The sequence below is a fragment of the Urocitellus parryii genome, chromosome 12 (assembly GCF_045843805.1).
Source record: "Urocitellus parryii isolate mUroPar1 chromosome 12, mUroPar1.hap1, whole genome shotgun sequence".
NCBI lineage: Eukaryota > Metazoa > Chordata > Mammalia > Rodentia > Sciuridae > Urocitellus > Urocitellus parryii.
The window spans coordinates 103,342,510-103,365,400 of record NC_135542.1 but is presented as its reverse complement, the minus strand read 5'-3'; the positions used below and the strand labels follow the sequence as shown (position 1 = coordinate 103,365,400).

The 22,891-nt window shown below is 35.7% G+C and overlaps 1 protein-coding gene across 3 annotated transcripts in view; it reads right to left on the bottom strand.

Annotated features, from left to right (window-relative positions):
* Positions 1-2,203: 2,203 nt before the first annotated feature.
* The window catches only part of Kcmf1 (potassium channel modulatory factor 1), a 76,860-nt gene continuing 56,172 nt past the window's right edge, over positions 2,204-22,891 (bottom strand). For all 3 annotated transcript variants that reach the window (XM_026413803.2, XM_026413804.2, XM_026413802.2), the window contains exons 4-7: positions 13,700-13,801; positions 10,607-10,781; positions 7,964-8,246; positions 2,204-4,294 (exon numbers count right to left, since the gene is read on the bottom strand). In XM_026413803.2, the coding sequence (XP_026269588.1) occupies positions 4,033-4,294; positions 7,964-8,246; positions 10,607-10,781; positions 13,700-13,801 (822 nt within the window). In that variant the 3' untranslated portion in view covers positions 2,204-4,032. The remainder of the gene's footprint in view (positions 4,295-7,963; positions 8,247-10,606; positions 10,782-13,699; positions 13,802-22,891) is intronic.

Sequence of the window (22,891 nt, the reverse complement as noted above, 5' to 3'; positions counted from 1 at the left end):
TCCCCTTTCCTCCCATATCAGGGAAATATTTTAAAATTGTTCAGGTGAAAGAACCCAGACAACCATTACCTTTTCCAGCATACATCAACTTTTGCATAGAATTCCAGGGCAATTTCATACCCACTATTTTATTTCACTGCACATGAAATCAATGCTGCATGGATCCCCAAAACTGAACATGCAAATAATTAAGACACACAACAAATGTCTCATATGTAGTACATATTGCTGTGCAGCTTTTTCCTACAAAATGGATACATTTGTTGAACTCCTAACATCCACTCCTCCATTATACGTGGATAGCTTTCTTCCTGACATACCTGTGTAACAAGGCTGTAATAACAACCAATTACAACAGACAATATTGTATTCAGAGTAAATCCCCTTAGTTGCTGGAAGCCTATCCAGATTGCCTAGCATGGCAAGGCCCCAATTTCCATCCCCAGTACCACCAAAAAACAAAAACAAAAACTCACAAACTTTTATGCTACCTTATCCTCTCCATACCATATACCATCCCTATCCCCACCCAATTTCCTCATTTATCCTTTAAAAGAATTATAAACAATTGAAGACAGTACCTGTCTTAATAGCCAGGAGGTAGAATGTATGAAGTGGAGAACTTGCTAAGAGGGGTGAATCTTTCTCCTGGGAACTAAAGCTAGAATCTGTTGGGATCCCCCTCCAAGGTGTAGATGGGGCAATATAACTTTGTTTTTATGTGGTGCTAAGGATCGAACTCAGTACAACACCCATGGGAGGCAAGTGCTCCACCACTGAGCTACAATCCCAGCCCTGCTGTGAGAACTCTTGTTGAGAACCTGTTGAGCTTTTGTTATTTGGTTGTGGTTTGTTTATTTTTAATTATGGCTCACAGACCAGAAAAATTTAATAGGCTTAATGACCTTAAAATTTTTTTTAGTAATTACTGAAAAAATATATATTATGAAATATTGAGAGGGGAAGAGGGAGCAGCAATGGGATGAATTCTTCTTACTTCTATTCTTCTACTAATATAACTAACTATTCTAAACTACATTTGAGACAACAAGGACAAAACTTACCTTACCTGAAATAAAAATCCACTATTTTATTACTACCAAATCTAGGTTCTAATTCTGTGAATTAAAACAACAATGCAACTAAATCTGAAGATTTCACTATAGCCAACCACAGAAATTTTATGATTGTGGCCATAAAAGAAAGCACGGGTATGTATTAGAAGAGTGGAAAATTTTTAGGAAAGAAAGTAAATGGAATTCAAGAAAGCTATTTCATGGTTTTCTAATTGCCCATGGATATTCTTCACATAGTTTAGCAGGATTCTTAAATACACTGCATATTCCGTTATATAAATCACACAAAAACAAATACAGTTGTCAAACATTCTATGTAAATTCCACTGTTCAGTGTAATTTGTGCGTGCGCGTGGGTGTGTTGGGGGGAGAGTCCTCTGAGTTAAGAAGTTAAAACTACTTCCAGAACACCAGAACACCTTGGGCAGAAAAATTATTTCCAAATAGGAAATAACAAGCACCACAGAACATTTACAAACTTAAGACACTAAAATTCAATAAAACAAAACCTCTCAAAACTCAGAAAATGGTCCTCAGAAATTAGAAGGTGTAGCCAAAATAAACCATAGTGACGTTTTATGTCTTCTCTCCATCAAAGTCTCTATGATTTATTTTTATTCAGTAGTACATCCAATAATATGATGTTGATTCAGAAACTAAAGAAAAAGGACACAAGAATTTGAAGGGCTTAAATATATTTTATATTGATATTCTATGTCTTTCTACTCTAAAATAATACATTATTATTGATTACATACAGGATGAGGTGAGGTATTTGTAAAATATCTGATAAAAATAATATACAGTATTCTACATGAGATGGAATCTTAAGAATCTCTAGATCTTTTTAAGTGTTAAATTGATCAACTAAATTAAACTGCCCTGAATGGACTTACAGTTGTTCCCTAAATCCATATTAGAAAATGGAGGATCTTACATTTTCCAAGAATTTGTGCAGAAAAGGGAAAGCACATAATTGGCAATTTCTTTCTCACATCCAAAGTACTGCATTCACACAAATCAGGATCTCCATGTTTAGCATAAAGAGAGAAAAATACTGGATTTGAGATATAAAATCTCTGAGAAAAGGTTAGGCTAATTCAACAACACCAAAGAAATTCAAGTGGTCAACAGTCTTGAAAATGCTTTATTGAAATGTGTGACTTATGTGCAGAAGATGTGTTTGAAAAGACCACAGCTTGAAAAGTGGATTTTAAACTTCTAAACAACCAATTAAAAAAAAAAAAAAAAAAGAAAATCCCTATTGGACTTGACTTTTAGTATAACTAAGAAGCCTGGTGTAAATTTTTTCTTTCAAAACATTTTGTTACAGAAACAAAGCTATTATACTTGGAAATCATTGGAGTCTGAAGTTTCAGAGAAGCAACAGTTTTTTAGACATGGAGGGTGACTTCTTTTTTGGTACATTTGGATGAACATGGACTTCACAGTTCTCGGAAGAACACTGGAGGGGTGTTCAAGTCTGTATGCTTGTCATGTTGAAGAAACAGAGAAACGTAGACAGGAAAGGACAAGGATGGAGAGAGAGGAGACCAAGAAAAGGGCTCAGAGAAAAGAGAACTGGAACAAGACATGATTAGGTTAAGTCTAGGTATAAATTTATCAGAAGCTGTGCGCACCTTTTTTAAAAGTCCTAAATTTACATTCCAAAAACTGCCCCCCTTCCCCCAAACCCACTGTCCCTGCCTTGGAGCTATTGTGAAAGTCTATGCACAAAAATTGAAACACAAAATAAAAAATAACCCGGCCCCTCAAATCCAAAACAAACCCCAAAAAGCTGTACATTTTTTTACATATAGGATTAATAATATAGGCATATAGGTGGCATGATTCAATTAAAAGGCTTTACTTTTTATGCCAGAAAAAAAAAAAAAACAATAAATAAAAGGTGCTAAAGTTAGCATTAAGAATTTGGTTGTAATATCATGACACAACCTGGGAAGGCAAATCCTCAAAGCTCCTCTGATACTGATCTGTCTCAGCAAACTACAAAGCAAATACATAAATAACACAAAATATGATTGAGAATGTGAGAATTTCAAAAACAAAGACAACATAATTCAGGTTAACTTTGTTGAACAGTGAATAAATGAAATTCATCTATACCTGAATGAAACATATTTAACAATCAAAAAAATTTTAAACCACCACAAAAAGTAAAAACTTTTAAACAAACATAAACAGGATTTGTTTTTAGGGCACACAAACGGCCCTGCAGCAGATTCTAACAGTAGCTTTACTGTTGTGTCTTCTACAGATAACTTAAAGAGTCAGGCTGGGCTCCACACAGGTAAGATGACTAACAGGGCAACAGGACAGTCACAGAGGGTGGAGCGCCACACCTGGCTATACGACCCCAGATTCCACTGCAGAGCTGGCTTTGTGAGTAGGAGGCACACAAAGAAAGGTGATTCAGGCAGACATTATTCAAAAGCTACTTTGTTCCATAACCATTGAATAATGTTTAGGAAAGCTTTGGGCTTTGTTTTTTAAGTTTTACTCCTTGTATTTAATTTTTTAAATAACAAGGTCACTAAAACTCATGCACGCTGCAAAAAACCTCATGCAGTAGTTAAGGTAAACCATCCAAGCAGTTTTTATTCATTAATATTCATAAATACACACAGCAGCTTCATTAGAGATTTCAATTTTCCTCTTCAGTTTGAATGTGGAGTATTAGGAGAGCCTTTTGCATGTCAAGGTACAGGAAGCAGAGATCACCCCTGCACTGCTACCTACATTTACCTGCTAGAAGTAAAAATTAGTTAAGTGGAAATGATTATCATATATATTTTCTCTCTTCCTTTTGAATGTACACAATGTAACAAGAGTGACAGACCTGAAATTACAATCACCAAACAAACCCAAGATAGTTGTTGTCCACTTTCATTGGCAAATACAGCACAGAGGACATTGTCTGCGAATTGGGATGTCATCAAAGAGGAGGTGGTGGAGGCTCATTTCCTTTATTACTCTCTTTTAAATTTAGGTTTTCTAAAGCAACATCTAAAGGCATAATATCTACACAGCCCATAGCACCAAAATCTGCCATCTCCCCCCGTTCATCCTCGTCTGAGGACGAGCTCTCTTCGCGCACTAAAGTGGACAGAAGGAGCTCTTGGACAAACAGGCTGCGGTCTGCACGCTCACTTTCCATGGACTGACGCTCTGTTTCAGACATTTTAGGATCATTCAACCTGTGTAAGTTAAAAAGAAAAAACCTTATTGGTAAAAAGTCAAGGAACAATGGCATGACAAATTTCAACAATGTCTTCCACTGTGCAAGCTTTATAAGTGACAGCACTCAGACTCTAAGATGTATAAATAGAACACCTTGCTCTAAATTGTTACCTTAGTTATATTCAGATGAATTTCCCATACGTTTAGCAATACTACTATTACCCTGAGGTGAAAAATTACGCCTTTATTAGATTCAATTGGAGGAAGGGGACGACATTTAGACTTCCACTCCCTCTAGAGAAAACAAGGGCAAATTTTTTTTTTCTGAGAAAACAATGTTTCTAAAAGAATAAAAGCCCGAGGAAAAACCGATTTCTCTACCCAGAATTTCACCTGTGAGATGTTAAAAAAGGAAAGCAGCAACCCTACTCACAAAATCAAAATCTATAATGACCAGGATACTCAAAGAAAATCCTAAAGTTTCTCCTGACTTTTATTACTTCCAACTAATTCCTCCCAAAATAAAGTTATGTCCAAAAATCTAAGAGAGCAAGAAAACACATTGTCCTCACTTTCTCTACTAAAAACCCAAGTGTGATAAGGAAGATATGAGGTCCACTTGCCCATGATGCTCAGCAAAGCATGCATTCCTGAGTTCTGGGCTATGCTGGAAAACTTGACTCATCCATACAAGGCCTGGACAGATGTTAATAGTAGAAAATTCTAGGTTAACACTTGCTACTATCTTGTTAAAATGATTTTAAGATGTAATTCTCCAATAAATATGTGAAATTTTACTTAGTTTCATTCAGTAGTAATGTTATTTGTCTACACTTTTAGTGGCTAAGAAAGAAAGGGAAACCAGCTGGAACAATGGCATCAGGAAAAGTAGCAAAACAGAGAAAAGATGGGGACAGTTGAGAGGCATGCATGTGTGACAGGTATGCATGACAGGTGCCCAGGGGTACCCAAGCGAGACAGATATTCTCCATGCTGCTTGCTAACCAGCTCCCACTTCCTATTGAAAGGCCAGAAGCATTCAAAAATCATAATGGCAGTAGTATGGATCAGGGTATGTTCTAAGTGCTTTTGTGTATATTAAATCTTTTAACTGCTATCAGGACATATTATCAACATTTTAAGGAAAACTGAAACAGAGAATAGGTTAAAAAGAAAAAACCTTATTGGTAAAAAGACAAGGAACAATAGGTAACTTGCTCAAAATCTCATAACTATTAAGTTAAAAGCCATTGCTGAAAGATTAGATTTAGAACTCAAAAAATAAAAAGATTTAAATTTCAGAAATTAAAGAAAACAAAAGTATTTGGAAGTAATGATATAAAAGCCACCGAATCACATTGAAATAAAATGATTGGTAATATACATAGTTAAAATCAAATTAATATCACCAGGGAATGGAAAACAAATGGAAATTGAACAGTAATGTACATGTTCTCAATCCAAAACTAGAGATTTAAGAAGTGAAATGTATTATATGTTCCTAGCTTTGAAAAAGGTTCTTTAAAAAAAAAAAGAAGTCATATCTGTAATAGAAATACAGATGATATACATAAGACCATGTAGTCAGTATCAAGCAAATTACAAGATACATGGTTGAAGACTTCGGCACTTTGTAGAGTATGAGATTCCAATATTACTGTTTTGATTTTCATGCCGCATTCTTGAAGGGCAGATAAAATCTGGTATTAGGGCTTGATCTCCTGACGGACAAACTTGATTTGGGACCAAAGGAACTGCAAACTTGTGAGAATCTTCATATTGGGACAGCAAAACTAGCTGGCCCTAGCATCAAAAGCCTGAACATACACACTTTATAAGTTTCTAAAAGGTCATCTCCCTTAGAGCCCCCAAGAAACTGTCCACACCATCAGTTTCAAGGCATGATGAATAGAAACTGCCCCTGGTCAAAGAAGAAAGAGAACAAAGATAAGGCCCTACATATATCATAATTAGCTGGTGTTTGTGAGATCAGGAATTCCCCTGTGAGTATTGCACATGTTTTCCTTGCCTTAAATATTTATAATGTATGTTATAATGTATCTGAAGTTCTTAGGAGCCCAACAGCAAATAAACTTTCTTTTTGTTAATTAGATTTCCCCAAACTCATAACAAGAAAAAATAAATAAATAACTATAAATTCCTCAGAATATGTAAAATCCTAGGGAATTTTTTTGGGGAAAGACTGTCTTAGATAAATCAAGTAAGTCAACATCAAATTATATAATAAAAGATGTGAGAAATGATCTGCAAACTACAAGATACTGTCCAACATGCATGTTCAGATGATATGGGGTGTCTTTTAAAAATGACAACTCAAATCCGAGGAAAGTACTCAGAGGCACCCTAGGAGCCGGATGTCCAATATAGAATAAAAATTCCAGACCAAGCCCACTTAGTAGTTTGGGGCTAAAAGACAATGGGAAAATAAGGGGTGGGGGCAAGAAGACATCTTTTAAAAGAGGTGCTGGTGAGAATTTCTACTCATAGTTCAGTGAACTCTCAGTGAATATAGACACAGGTTGGTCTCCTTTTCCAGTTTTTAAGAGCCTACGGATGACAAGTTACAAACCTACTATTGGTTAATCTCTAACAGGTAATACTATATAGCAGTTGGTAGATCCACCTGTGGCTCTGATTTTCTTATAATAAATTTTTTCTGGTAATAAGCAGGCAGTTACTAACACTGCAAAGGTAAATTCCTCACATGAGACTTCCTTCTTAGATCCATAATAAATGATGATAATGTCTACCAATGCATTTAATACTCTTTAATTCTCTCATGTGGCAAAACTCCTGGGATATTGACAATAGTAAACTAGTTAAGTAACAAAGCCCAAACCTAGTAAATAGCAAAGTCAGGGCTATAGACCAGGGTCCTCAAATACTTTTTATTCTAAATCCACAATATGTTCTTTATAAGTACACACATGTACCATTGTACTAACAGAGTTTTTAAAGTGTGAGATAAAAGAAATATAAGTAGATATTTTAATAGTTTCTTCGTTTGAAGAAATCATTGCACCATCAGACACAATGAGTTTGAGAGAGCTATGTTATACATTAATGTCCTTCGCTTTATGATTTGTATATTCCTCTCTGTTACATTAAAAGCCCAATTGGTCCAGGTTTGTTATTTGTTGCACCTAAGACTCTGGTCACCACTACTCTTCCAGTGGAATGGTTTACTGTGTATAATAAATATTACTTTTACTGTGATACACCATTTTTAAAAAATGGTTACTTCTGTGCATTAACCATAAGAATTTAAATATAGCTTCTTTAGAAATTCACAGGAGAAAACTACTATATGATGAAGTCTTCTGTACCTTTTAATACTTCACAATTGACTAAAATTGGCAAGTAGAAGCAAGAAATGTTAATTATGATAATAAATGTACCTAATATGCCCATCTATAAAATGATATATGGTGTTTTAAGTCTTATGTATAGTATGGAAAACAAAATTCGTATTAGATGATGATGTACACCTTGAGAAGAAGATGAGCATTCTTAATTTATCTAACGTAATAACTATGTTTCAAATTCTTGGGGGAAATACTAAATATGCAGTTTTAATTGGAAAGCTCAAAGGAAGAAGTTTTAGACTGTACAGTACCAATAAAATACTAGTTCTCCCAAAAAAATTATAATAATAAATGAGCTACCTTGTTAAAAGAAACTGGGAATTCTGGAGAGTCTGCTGACTGCTTTCTGTATTTGCTGTATTGGTTGTTGCTGTGGATTGTGTGATTGTAGTAGTAACACTGCTTGTGTTAGTACGCCGGGTTGCGTTGCGTGCAGTCTCCAGTTGTTGCCGTGCTGCCTGGGCATGCTGCCGTTCTAACTGCAGCTGCATCTGCAGTTGTTGTAACTGAGAAGCTGAAGGGCCAGAAGAATTAAGCTGTCCTCCTGCAGAACGTCTCACTCCTGATAACTGAGATAAAAGCTCTGCAAATGAAAATGAAGATGATCAAAATCTACTTAACAAAGAAAAAAATATGCTACAGATGATATTTTTATTGGGAGAATATAAAAAGTAGTATCAACAAGTATTTCATCTAAGAAATACGTTTTAGAATGTCTCTTGGAGGCAGAAATTACTGTGTACAGGAATGCAAAAACACATGAACGTTACACACTATTATTTTTATTCTCAGCAAAACTTGAGACTATTTTTAAAATTATTTGTATCAAGTACTAACGTAAACTTCCTCTAAAAATTTACTAGATTAAAGCAGTTTACTTAGAGGTCCAATTATAATATAAGCCCTCTCAATACTAAGTTCCACAAAAACAGAGAACAAGTTATACTCTGTTTACTATATTTCCAGCTCTCAGAACAGAGCCTGACACATACTGAGAATTCACATGGTTTGCTTCCTTCAAATAACTGAAGGAATTATTAGAATTAAATCCAAGAGCCTAGAGCATTTTTGACTGTGACCCTTGCTCACTCACCTTTGCCTTCTCTGGTACTTTCTGGTCCTGCCAGAGTACTAGAATGCCACCAGTAGGGCTCAATAAGTTCCTGGAAATCTGCAGCACCTGACTGGGTGATCTATTTAGTCTGTTATAATCCAGACTGTCTCCTGTCAGTAAGGTTATAGTGATCAAGAGTAATGTAGAGGGGCTGGGGATGTGGCTCAAGCGGTAGCGCGCTCGCCTGGCATGCGTGCGGCCCGGGTTCGATCCTCAGCACCACATACCAACAAAGATGTTTCCGCCGAGAACTAAAAATAAATATTAAAAAAATTCTTTCTCTCTCTCTCTTTCTCTCCTCTCTCACTCTCTCTTTAAAAAAAAAAAAAAAAAAAAAAAGAGTAATGTAGACCTTTATCCCTGTGTTCTCATCTAAGGAGAGTAAAGTAATTACCATCTTCCATGGAGTATCTACCTAGCTTACCAGAGAATGACCATTATCTTACAGATGCTCTCAGGCCAACAAAGCCTCTGATTTATCATTAAAACTAACTAACATGGTCAGTTTGTTTTCTTGCTCATGGGTGCTTTATCCCAGATTTTTAACATTGCCATTTAATGAAATATAGACTATCATTTCCCCTGACCACCCCCCCCCAAAAATCAAAGTAATGGAGAGTTTCTGAATTCTGACTTTTGTTTCCAGAAATTACCCTTTAGAGCCTCTATAAAAGGCTCTAAAAGGTAATTTCAAATCCCCAAAACTCAGTTCACTGGGTTTGTTTTTGTTGTTCTACATCTAAATGTACAGAGCACATCTGGAATTATAAAATCATAAAAATTTTTTTTAAATATTTATTTTTTATTTGTAGTTAGACACAATGCCTTTATTTTTTTTAATTTATTTTTATGTGGTGCTGAGGATCAAATCCAGGATCAAACTACTCACATGTGCTAGACCAAGTACTCTACCGCTGAGCCACAACCCCAGCCTACATCTTCCATTTCTAAGAGCATTTGAGTAAAACTGCTCTGCATGCCTATCGCTTATTTAGATGTATCAATATTTCAGGAATTCTATAAGGTACATCACAGTTTCTAAATACATATTCTACCACATGAACACATTTCTATACTGTTGTTTTAAATCTGCAGGGTCTTCCAGAATCTTACTGCCTGCATGCTTGAGATTTCTTGCAGATTCTCAGGCTATAGTGATTTCTGACATTTTATTCTGACCCTTGTAGTCTGCTGCCATCTTTCCAGGTTGTTCATTCCCTAGACTCAGTGAGTTAGCCAGGAACTACAGGCTAAAATATTGTCATTCTCAGATTTCCCCAAGCTATTAAAAAATGTTCTCTTAACTGTGTTCCACAATAATATGGTTCTCAAATTAAGGCTAGAACAGAGAAATTCCTACTTTCTTCCATGAGAAAAAGCTTTATTGTTTAGTATTGTCAATTAGTTTTTTTAATCTGTGTACTTCTAGAGGTTGAACCATGGAATTCTGGAAGTCTTTCACTCTGATGAAATCTTTTTGATTTTCTTGGGCTTCAATATAAACCATAAATACCACATTAGGCCTTTCTATATTATCTTATGCCCCTAAGGCCTTAAGAGAAATGCAGACCAATGCAAACTACTAAAGTAGTTTTACATTTGGGGATGAGGGTATGGCTCAACAGTAGAGCACTTGCCTAACATATGTGAGGCCCTGGTTTGAATCATAGTACTACATGAATGAAAAACAAACAATTTTCTTGTTTATAAATATTTGGGAATTTTATTAAAAAACATAAGCATATTATCTGAGAGGAAAGACAAAGATCACATAAAACATTTTAAAATGAGGTCCCGCTATTTCCTTCATGAAGGTGAAACTAACTTACCAGCTATAGGATCCATGGCTTCCCTATTGCTTGGAGAATATGAACTCTGAGAAGAAGAAAGTCCACCAGTAGAACTGCTAGTAAAGTGCATATTTGATCTACGAGCACGAGGACCTCCTAATCCCCGGCCAGGGTGAAACATTCTACGTACATGTCGAACACCACTCGATTCATCATAACTCAAAAGTTAAGAAAAGGATCAAATATTTCACAGAAATTAAAAAAGAAAGATCAGCCCTTGCTAGACAGGAATTAATTCCTAAGCTGCCAGCATTTTAAAATAGCACATTTAATTTAGAACACAGTAGCTATATGACACAATACATGCCTTTTATGCCAGCTCTTCAGGAGGCTGAGGCATAAGGATCACAGTTTGAGGCTAGCCTGAGCAACTTAGTGAGACTCTTGTCTAAAAGAAAGAATTTAAAAAAAAAAAAAAAAAACAGTAGCATGTAAATGTCCCAACTCTAGGAAACCTATTAATGCTAAAAATATACTCAAGTATAAAGCATGGTGCCTATGTAACTGTTTGGGTATTTGTATGCATGCTAGTGCAGGCAAGCACAAGCACAAAGTTTAAAAAGATTCTCTGCAGGGACAGGAATTTCTTCCCAGGCTCCAGAGTAATGCTGCCAAATGAAGTCAAAGACACTGCCTGGTTAAATACCCAAGGTGAATGAACATTCCCTTATCCTGATCTCAGTTCTGAATTTTATACAAGCTTACATTCAAGTAACCACAATTAATGAGAGTCAGTTTTATATCTGAGGAGCTGTATTAACATATAATCACTGAATCATTATCATCTAAAATAAGAATAGGAACAGTTATGAATTCAGTAGGTGAAAGACTACATTTGATTATTAGTTTTAATCTTTGTCTTCAACTTTTTCTTCAGTTTCTTTTGTCAGTGGACTGTAGAGAGATAAGCATGTATTTATCAAGAAATCAAATTTCCAACAGTGGAACCCATCTCACACAGCTGAGTGTGAGTCAATTTGAAGTAGCAAATAGCTATCAAAACTGAAAATGACAACCTTGTGTTTCCACATGGGCAACTGTGTGTGAATGTTGAGGGTAGGAAGCCAAATATTATAGAAGAAACTTTTCTTTCAAAGTAGTAAATAGAATAGCTTTATAATGTAGAATGTGTTACTGATTCCCAGTTTTTCAGCTGATGGTGTTGGAGTCATTTAAGGATAAGTGAAGGGTTCCACAAAGCGATCAGGATACCACTGTCATGTAGTTTCTTATTGGCATTCATAACTATGGTTTGGTTTCCATAGAAGGTGATATTATTATCAGTATATTTAAAAGCAGGCCAGGGACAGTGCACACCTGGAACCACAGATACTCAAGAGGCTGAGGAAGGATTAACAAGTTCCTAAGTCAGCAAGGGCAACTTAGCAAAATGTCTCCAAATAAAAAATTGAAAGGGCTGGGGATGAATTCTTAGTTGACCATTATGCCCCCTGGATCCTCAACTGAAAAAAAGTAGCTGGAGGTAGAGTGTACTTTAGGAAGATATCCATCAACATGGTGAGAAAGGAAAAAAAAAGTCTGGTGCTTAAGAGGTAAAGAAAGAAGATACCCTGATACCGAATATGAACTTACTACATAACAACATTGGAAATATCTGAAAAATGAACATGTTTTCGGGATAATTGCCATGGCAACATTTTGTTTTCTAAGAAATCAAAAAACATATAACATTATTCTTATGTTTTGCATAATTTCATCTTTTCTTGGTAACCAAAGACATTTATTAAAAAAATTGTGTAAAAAAAATAGATGTAGATAATGTGGAATATTCCATTGAATGAACACCAATATTACTAGAATCTCTAGAATATGCTGAAAATTTCAGGATGTCTCCTTGATTTTAAATAATTTGTTTCATCTCTCCATGAAGATGGAGTGAAGGATGTATCAAGTATAACTCTTCTGGATATTGTAAAGTATTCTTTTATACAAAATGCATAGTAACTGAAAGACTTAAGTATTCTCACCCCATCTGGAGTTTTTTCATTCTCTGAAAAATAAAAAAATTAAAACACTGCTTTCTTCATGCTGCTTTCAGTGTCCCCTGCACATGAGGAGAGAGAAAGGTCTCAGTGGTTTCCTCTGTTCATTGACTACCAGGTCCTAGACTGGCTCAGGTTTCTAATTTTGCAGGCTTTTACCATTTCTTCATTTTTCAATTATTTCCCACTTATCTTCCCCCTAAATCTAAAAAGCTATAATCCCAATTAGAAAATTGGGAACTGTAAGCAAGAGAACTGCAGAATGAGAAAAATCACCGTTTTCTTTTCTAAAAGGTCCTAGGTTGGATTTTGACTGCCATAGGACAATCAAAAAAAGAAAGTCTGTCAAGAGAAAAAAAATTCTGATTAAGCTCTTGAATTGCTTCAATAAACACTGGGACCTCTTCATCAGAAAAGATTCTAATAAGTAACAGTTTTAGAAAAACAATTCCTAACTTTCTAGTTATAAAGCATTCAGTCCACAAAATTCATTGTCTGGTAACCAATCCAGTAGTCTCAGAGAATACTGCAAAGAACTATTAAGAAAGGGAAGAGTATGCAGAAATGAAAGTAGGAAAGAACTAGACTCAACTTTATACTTCTCAGAGAAGAAATGGCTCTTTCAGGAGAAAGGGACCCCAAAAGGGAAAGAAGCCCCACCTGCCATTATACCATATCCACAAAAGGGTAAGGGAGCAGAGGAACAGAGAAGGGAAAGCAAATAAAGCCCCTGTATATTTAACTAATCAAAATTTTAATCAGGATTCACTTTTCCTCTTTTTTATGAAATCATCTTTCCAGAAGACCTATAAGATCAAATTGTCTTTAAAAAATTTTATTGTAATGAATTAAAGATGATGGGCAAGTCAACTTTTCACTTAACAAATATGGTTCATATAACAATCCTAAGTATATAAAAAGAGAAGAAATTGCCTTTCACATTGTGTCACTTTTAGGAAAAGGTAAAAGAAATAAAAATAATTTAAAGATTAGTTTTTCTCTTTTGGGGATATTGTCCTTAAAAATAATCAAAATAACAAATATTATTTGTTGCCTCTTAAAAGGATATTAAATCTCTAGGGGCTCTGTGTTCAAGTGTAAGATGAGCTGCAAAGTCATCCGTGACATGATTAGGATCGCCTCCAGGTAACGCTGCACATATTGGACAAATCTGAAATGAAAATAAAGAAAGCAAGTTTAATAAATAGATACTGACCAGATCTTTCTGGACCAGCATTTTGTTATAAATTGTATCATTAGTAAGTTTCAACCAGGCAAAAACACTGTAGACCTTTAACTAATGAAGGTTAGTAGAAGCCTAAGCAAGAACTGTTGTACATCAATGCTATCACTCACAACTAAAACACAATCTCTCAGAATCATACACAACAGTTCTAGACAGAGCTAAAACTTGATCTCTGGAAAGACCTTCTAATGGCCTGGCCAATTCATATTTTCATGGTCTCTCAAAATATCTCCATAAAAAATATATAAAAATATGCTCTTTAGGTGCACTTCTATGTTAAGTCTAGTCTTGAATGTTAAAGACAGACATAAGCTTATAGCATACTTCTCCAAAGTAAGCTAGTCTTGAGGACTGATCCCCAAATGAGAAGGAAGAAGTCTGACAAAAATGTAACTGTGCAAACTTACATCCATCCAATGCAATACAATAAGATAGATAACGGTTACTGATAATACACAAATATGCTCTGAATTCATAATGCAATTTCCCAGGGGAAAACAGAATGGGGGGCCCATTTTAGAACCTTATTTCCCAGAGGGATAGGCAGTTTGGCAGAAGTTTGTCACAAGACCAAGTTCAAGGAATAGAAGATCAACTTCCCTGTGGGTCTTGTGAGAGATAAAAGGATAAAGCAAAAATAAAATAGTGTACACAGGCAGAATTCAGGAGGCCTGATAGTTTGGGAAGCCAATTTCTATAACAATAATCTTCAACAGAATTAAAGAAAAAGAGTGCACAGGAAGGGAGAAAACAGAAAGCATGAGAACTTTAAGAAGAAAGGCCTTTATTGTTCCAGAAAGCCAAATAGCCAAATAATGGTATTAGAGGAATGGCTTAACAAACAGGGCCCAGAAAGAAGGCCTGGTGCAAAGGGGAATGATCAAAGTCAGTCCCAAGAAATGCTATTAAAGGCTTGTGCCTCTCCATGGGTTAGAAGGCTACAAGATGGGATAGTAAATTCATCTCACCAGTACATATGCCATATGTAAAATTGAGGCCATCAGTTGACTTTATTGTCTGCTCAGAGTAGAGAGGAAGAAAGAAATGGGAAATGTGAGATAGAGAGGGATAATGCTTGGGGTATGAAATAGAAAAACTACTCTGACTCCTAGAGCCTAACCAAACACAACTTCCCATCCTCCAATGGCCAAAAAAAAAAAAACAAAACAAAAAAAAAAAGAAGTCTCTTGAGAGTTTGACTCTATTTTGATATCAGACTCGTATGCCCAAATGGTCGGCTATCCTGATTATACAACTCAGGACTCTAAAAAATATCCAAGAAAATCTAAAAGATACTCACTAGAAATAAAGACTAAGCATGATAATGTGAAAAAGAATTAGGGCACAATGGAATGTGCCTAAGTAGAAGACAGATATATATGTGCCTTTCTTAGAAGATGCCAGAAAGGTGCTGAGGCCATATCTTCTGCCTTAGAGAGAATGGTAATTCTATCTGCTCATATTTGCTCATATGTTCACAAACTATCAACTCTCTCTTTTAGAAATTTAGGTATCATTCCTGTGCTCTAATAATGAGTGGTAGTGTTTGATACACTTATTTTACTTTTCATATGTTTCTGTCTTGCCTGGATACACTGTAAATTTTTTGAGATGCAGGACAATGTGACTTATCTTTCATTTTTAACTGACCAGACTTGCCAAAAAGAAGACAGACAAACAAGACTGGAGGTTTGAACTAAAACAAGTTCCAGTTATTTGAAGATAAAAATAAGCCAGCTTACTTTTTATGGTAGTGGTGGTGGTAGTACTGGGGATTGAGCCCAGGGGCACTCTATCACTGAGCAACACCCCCAGCCCTTTTTATTTTTGAGACGGCATCTTGCTAAGTTGTCAACATTGGCCTCTAACTTTCGATACTCCTGAGTAGGTGGGATTATAGGCCAATTGTCACCCTGCCCAGCTTAGCTTAGGTATTTTTGAGACTCTTCATTTTGCGACAATTAACAAATACTGTCTTGCTTTATAACAGTCTAAGACTTTTATCCAAAGAAAAAAATTACCATCAAAACAAAAGACATCCTTCTCCTAAGAGATGTCCCTTCAGATTGGTCTTTAGATAAAATCTATAAACAACTTGAACTTCACAAAGATAATAGCAGAAGTTTCAGTAATTTGAAGAAACATGTAAAAACAAATTAATTAATTATAATTAATTTTTCTGAGACCATTCTTGCCATGTTGCCCAGGCTGGCCTCGAACATGCAATACTCCTCCTGCCTCAGCCTCCGAAGTAGCTGTTACTATACTCAGGTGTGTGCTACCATACTCAACTCAGCACATGAGAAGTCTGTTCATGGAAATATATTCTAGAAGGAAGACAGAATAAGCACAAATGCCAACTGTACTAAAAATATCCCAATTAGATCATCTACAAACTAGAAAAACACCTCTGAGAAGTGAATGTAAAACAAAATCAAGGACTAGGGATGTGGCTCAGTGGCAGGGTGTCTGCCTGACATGACCAAGGCTTTTGGGTTAGATCCCCAGCATGGCCAAAAAATAAAATAAATAAAGATTCTCATTATTCACAGTAGTGCAATAACTATAGTTCTGAGCATTTTTTTTCTTTGCTTTGAGTTCTTGCACATGCCGAGTGCTATAACATTAAGCTACATACCAGCCCCCTTTATAATTCTACAACAGATCTTTTAAATACTAGGATAAAGGTATTCAGAGAGCAATAATAACAAAAGCAATCTACCAACTCACTTCTATAATGACCAGAGATAAAGAATTACTGAGACTCAGGAATTATTGAGATAGGAAGATCACCTACTTTCATAGCTGGCACACAAAATAAGGAGAAAAGATTTAGATTCACAGTGGAAGACGTTACCATGTTTGGGCCACATAAAGTTAACCCAGTTGAGAACCTGAAAAGGAAAACTAAACTCCTGTACCACATGCTTAACAGGTAAAATCATATTTAAAAATTAAAACTCTTAGCATGTTGTGAGGTTCTAAGTTCATTCAAAGCTATATTTCTGTATTTCCATTACAGAGGGAATAAGAAAAAAAATGAGAGCAAGAAAACAGAAAAGAGTTGGGTTGGACTAAAAGGAGGGAAACAGAGATGCAATCTGCCTCACATAAATACTGCTTAATTCTGAGAGGGCCTTTATTTCCACACCATGGTACCTAATGGTTTTATAGGACAGGTACCATTAAAAAAAAAAAAAATCTACACAAAAGGTAAGCTATCATCTCTAAAATGTGATAGCCTACCAACATTCATATTTATACTTCCTCTGCCACAGGGTACGGTAATATCTATTATTCACGCAGGAAAATTCCATACAATACATTAGTTTAAAATTATGACAACTTACCTAATACTGAGTTGTTTTAAATCAGTATTTCCTAAATTTGGCTAAGAATATAAATTACCTGGAACACTTATTAAAAATACAGGCCTTGAAGACAGGTGTGCATGAGGGGGGTGAGAATTTATAATTTTAAAACAAGGGTCCCAGATGATTCTTATTCTTGTCACTGAATAAGTTTGGCAAATATCACTTAAATATACAATGGTGCTGAAATCTTGTATGTCCCTATTATGTGAAACACCAAATGCTGCTATTTACAGAACCAAAAACCAAAACCAAACAAACAAAAAAAACACTTATTCTTAAATGTCCTTGCTATTCTTGGTCTTGTTTCTGCTATTATTCAAGTCTTCTTCTTTATCTTGACACTGAGGGTCACCATCAGTCCTGCTTTTTTATCTGCAGCCCTTTGGGGAATCTTTACCAAACAAGATGAGTTTGATGAATGTAACTGAGTGAATGGAGTATAAGAGTTTTCATTTTTCCAGGTGTTCTTAGTGAATAGTTGCCAACAACTTGTCAATGCACATTTTAAACACAGTTTTTTCCTAATGTCTAAAACACATCTTTTGAAGTCACTACTCCACATATAAACACCATGTCATTGCTCAATGTAAGAAAACTTCACAGCACAGGATATTTGTCCATTAGAAAACCATATGAAGTCAGCAGTGTTGTTTTTAAACAAGAGTTCCATACATTCTTCCCCATACCAAATTCAGATTTCCTCCAGTGTCTTTCTTTTATTTATTATTTATTTATTTATTTGGTGGTGCTTAAGATTGAACTTTGCCACTGAGCTATACCCCAGACCTTTTTATTTTTTTTTTTTTTTTTAATTTTTAAGACAGCTTTTCTCTAAGTTGTCCAGGCTGGCCTCAAATTTAAAATCCACCTACTTCAGCCTCAGGGTAGCTGGGATTACAGGAATGCAACAATGCACTCAGCCCAGTCTCTCATCAGGCAGGGTTCTTAATCTGGGTAGTCTGCACAACTTTAACAACAGAGGAGAAGTTCTACCATGTGATGTGATAAGTTCTTGCCTGTTTTATTGTTGTCTGGGTTTTTTTTTTTTTTTTTTTTTTTTGCTTTATTGTGTTACTTTTTGTTTTTTTCACTTAACAAGAAGTTTCTTGCCCATGATGTTCACTGCTACAGAAAGACTCATTTTAAAAACTGCTAATGTGGTCTATCATAAAACCTGGCTTTCACTCAAGCTAGAATGCAGCATGATAAAGAAATTGGACATATACTGAGAGCTAGGTGGGTTCTTCATCACACAGGATCTCACTCTGAGGGACCATCCTCTCAGACTATTCGAAAATGCCCCTGAACTGAGATTCTAGGTAATCATGCTTCTTGTTAACAGCAAAAACCATTCATGAAATTAATGCCTTGGCATTTGTTGAACTAGGTTTCTGGATCACAAACTTGATAAATTCATTTCAGTCTTAAATCTGCTTATTTTCCTTTTGAGACTATCTGTTCAAATACTGTGATTTTTCTGCATCATTTTTTTCTGCTACTTTTTGGTGTTTGATGCAATTATTACTTGGTAACTATGATCCTATAAGGGTGAGGACAGATTCTTTGTACTTTCTACCTTTTCTATAGTCTGTGCTTATGCACATGATCATTATGACTAGGTTGAATCTGTTTCAAAAGAACTACAGAATCATGCAGACTTTATCATCCTTCCATCCAAAAGGAAAGCCTTGGTAGCATGATGGTGGAGAAAGTAATGTCATTCCTCTGTACAGGTAGTGAAATGTCTAATTTATTGTTCAACAAATTAAGAGAACAAATTTTCTGATTTAAAGGTTTTCTTTTATCTGGTCTCTCTTGACTAACACAATTTTACACCCCAGTATTTCACAAAACAATCAATGCCTTTCCATCCCTCCACTCACTTTCTCAACACTGCATCTTGTTTTTTGTCTCTTCCCTCTGAATACTTCTGTTTCTTTTCCATTTGGTTGTTTTAGAAATTCCTTTTTTTCAAAAAGTAGCTTAAGTCACAAAGCCCTCTCTGACTACTTCCTACATTAGTCTCTAATTGTGTCAAATAAGTTAGTTTGGTTTTTAGCCACACACACCATGAGATCTGTGTGCAGAAGTCAGGTTTGAAACTGGTCATCATGACTTTGGAAAGCAATACTTTACACCTTACATACATTAAATATAATGCTCAAAAAGTTACATTAAGAAGCTATAAACATTTGTCTTATAAAAGGACAATAAATGTTTCCCTTTCCAACTGCTTTTTAATAATTAGCCCAAGAATTATCTATTACAACCTTTCTTCTGTCATTATTCGTAAGCAGTGTTGTTTCCCCCAGGCTTTTCCTTTTTTATAGCCAACAATTCAGTTACTTTTTGCTCAGGCTCCCACACTCCTGTATTTCTTTGTTTTCTGTCCAATCATTACTTTGAAAATTCCTTCTCCCTTTCCACTCCTCAGTCCTTTCCCCTGTTAATTTGTCAGAGTCAAATTATGAAATTAATTAAGTCTAAAAAGTTTTAAAATATTGCCCTTGTTTAGAGGAGTTTAACTTTTGAAGAAATATTAGGATACAAGGTAGAATCCACCCATTGCCATAGCTCCATTTTAAGTTTTCATCCTTCTTTGAATTTGCACACCCCCACACACACATCAGCACAAGAAAGATAAAAACACAGTTAAGTCACTTTCCTATGTTGTTTCACACTATACTAACTTTCTAATATAAGGTTAAATACGCTTTCCTAAGCTATCTTTAAATGAAACTCCTATTAACTCCTGTCAACTTACGTGCTTTACTGGGTACTTAGTCTCAAACCAGGTGTCCAAAGGACATTTACTAAAAATAACCACCCCCCACCCCTGGTACTAGGAATAGAGCCCAGAGCCACATGAATAACACCTTCTAGACCCAAAATGGACCCCTTTAAAGCTAGAGTCTTCTTTTTTTCACCTAATATGTAGATGCCTATATAAATGCAAGCAAAAACAACTAAGTCAAATCACAAATGTGGTTAAGATAGGGCCCATTCTAGAACTGAAATAAATGGAATTCCCTCATGTTACTCTGTAACTGCATCCCTATTTCCAGTAAAAGGACCTGTACTATGAAATTCAGGTGAGTTTGTAGTTAAAGTTCTGATTGGATAAATCTGTTACCATGGATTAAATATGCAGTATTTACTGAGTGTCACATCAGTATTAACTTTATACTCTCAGTTTAAAAATTGTCAAGAGAAGATGGGGGCACTGGAGCACACCTGTAATCCCAGTGGCTCGGGAGGCTAAGGCAAGATTTTTGATCACAAGTTCAAAGCCATCCTCAGCAATTCAGCAAGACCCTAAGTAAATTAAGCAAGATCCTTTCTAAAAATAAAATATAAAAAAGGGCTAGGGACATGGCTCCTAGTTTAAAAACCAACAACAACAACAACAAAACCCTATCAAGAGATAACACCACCATGTGATGATGGAGTGATGCATCTACAAGTCAAAGAATGTCAAGGATTTCTGGCAAGCCAGGAGCTGAAAGGAAGACATGGATTCTCAATCACTATCTGTCTGTTGATGAAGGTAATCTCCAGGCCCTAAGTTCTTGAGGACAGGGACATTCCCTCCCCCATCATCTCCTATAAGGAAAAAAAAAATGTGACTATTTGAAAAATGTGCATTTGTCAAACGGACATGAAATCAGTCCCACAAAAGCAAGCTTTTAGTCAATACTTTGTTGTGGGGGCAATGAAAAAATGGCCAAAAAGGGCACTGTTGCCATGCTGAAGTGATGATGTGCATCCCCACCTGTGATCCTGTGTCCCAATTTACCTGTGGGTTTGGTACCATTATCCCCACTTTAGAGATGAAGAAACTGAAGTTTGGGAAGTTAATGATGGTTATCCAGCGATATCTATCTTCCAGAAGACATCCATATGAAGACAGAGACACAGGGGTAGCCATGAAAAGATGAATACAGAAACACATCTATAAGTCAAAGAGCGGCAAGGATTGCTGATCAGCAATGGTGCTGAGAACAGTCATGGAGCCAACTCTCCCCCAAGAGACCAGTCCTTTGACACCTTCATCTTGAACTTCTGGTCTTCAAGAATCATGAGAACACATTTCTGTTGCTTTAAGCCACCAAGTATGTGGCCCCTTTTTTCACAGCAGCCCTAACAAACAAATACACAGCCTTTCACACTATCAAGAAAGTATAGGAAAATTTTCTGTTGTTGTTATTTTGAGGATGAAGAAATGACCATCAAGAAGGCTTGGAGGTGTGGCTCAGTGGTAAAGCTCTACTAGCAGGCTGAGTCCCTGAGTTTGATGTTCAACACTATCAAGAAATTAGCATAGTTCTTGCCACCTTGAAAGTTCACATACATGATTTCATCTCTTTTTAAAAATTAGTGCATATTTCTCAATATTTCTTCAAACTGCAACACAATACATGTCTCTCTTTTATGTAGTTTTTCTCTTAGAATTCAGCTCTAGAAATGTCTCTGGTTTCTAATGGGAGATTTTCTGATCATACTAAACAAATTTTTAACAGCTTCTTTCACAGAAGAGTAATGACCCAAAAAGAGCCATCAGAATTTAAAAACAAGATACAAAACACCTTGAACTTTAATACTATAATGCTTATAATTAGAAAGAAAAAAGAAGAAGCAACATTATAGAGCTAACCAATTCCAAGGTCAATGATAACATTCAGAATGTTGGGGGAAGGTTGTATAAATCTTCTTTACGTGTGATTTAGAAAGTCCTAAGAAGTTTAAGATTTGGTTTTTGTTTTATTTTTATTTGTTCTTTTTAGACATACATGACAGTAGAGTGTACTTTGACATTATAAATACATGGGGTTATAAACTACTCAAATTAGGATCCCATTGTAGTGGTTGTATATGGTATGGAGTTTCACTGGTGGTGTATTCATATATGAACATAGAAAAAGTTATGTTCCATTCATTTCACTGTCTTTCGTATTCACATTCCCACCTCCTTTCCCTCATTCCCTTTTGTCTAATCCAGTGAACTTCTATTCTTCCCTCCTCCTTTACTGGGTGTTAGCATTCACATAGCAGAGAAAACATTCAGTCTTTGGTTTTGGGGGGATTAGTTTATTTCACTTAGCATAACCATCTCCAGATCCATTCATTTACTGGCAAGTTGTAAAGTTATTCTTTTTATGGATGATTAATATTCCATATATACCACATATTCTTTATCCATTCATCTGTCAAACGGCACCTAGGTTGGTTGCATAACTTAGCTATTGTGAATTTATCTGCTATTGTGAATTGACCAATGTGACTGCATCACTGCATTATGCTGATTTTAAGTGTTTTGGGTAAATGCTTAGGAGTGGAATAACTGGGTCAAATGATGGTTACATTCCAAGTTTTCTGAGGAATCTCCATACTGATTTCCAGAGTGGTTGCACCAATTTGCAATCCTACCAGCAATGTATAAGTGTACCTTTTTCTTCACATTCTCGCCAACATTTATCATTACTTGTGTTTATTTTTATATATACAGATATAGACATAGATATACAGGTATACAGATATAAATATATATTGATAGTTGTTGATAGACCTTTATTTTAATTATTTATATGCAGTGCTGAGAATCAAACCCAGTGCCTCACACATTCCAGGCAAGTACACTACC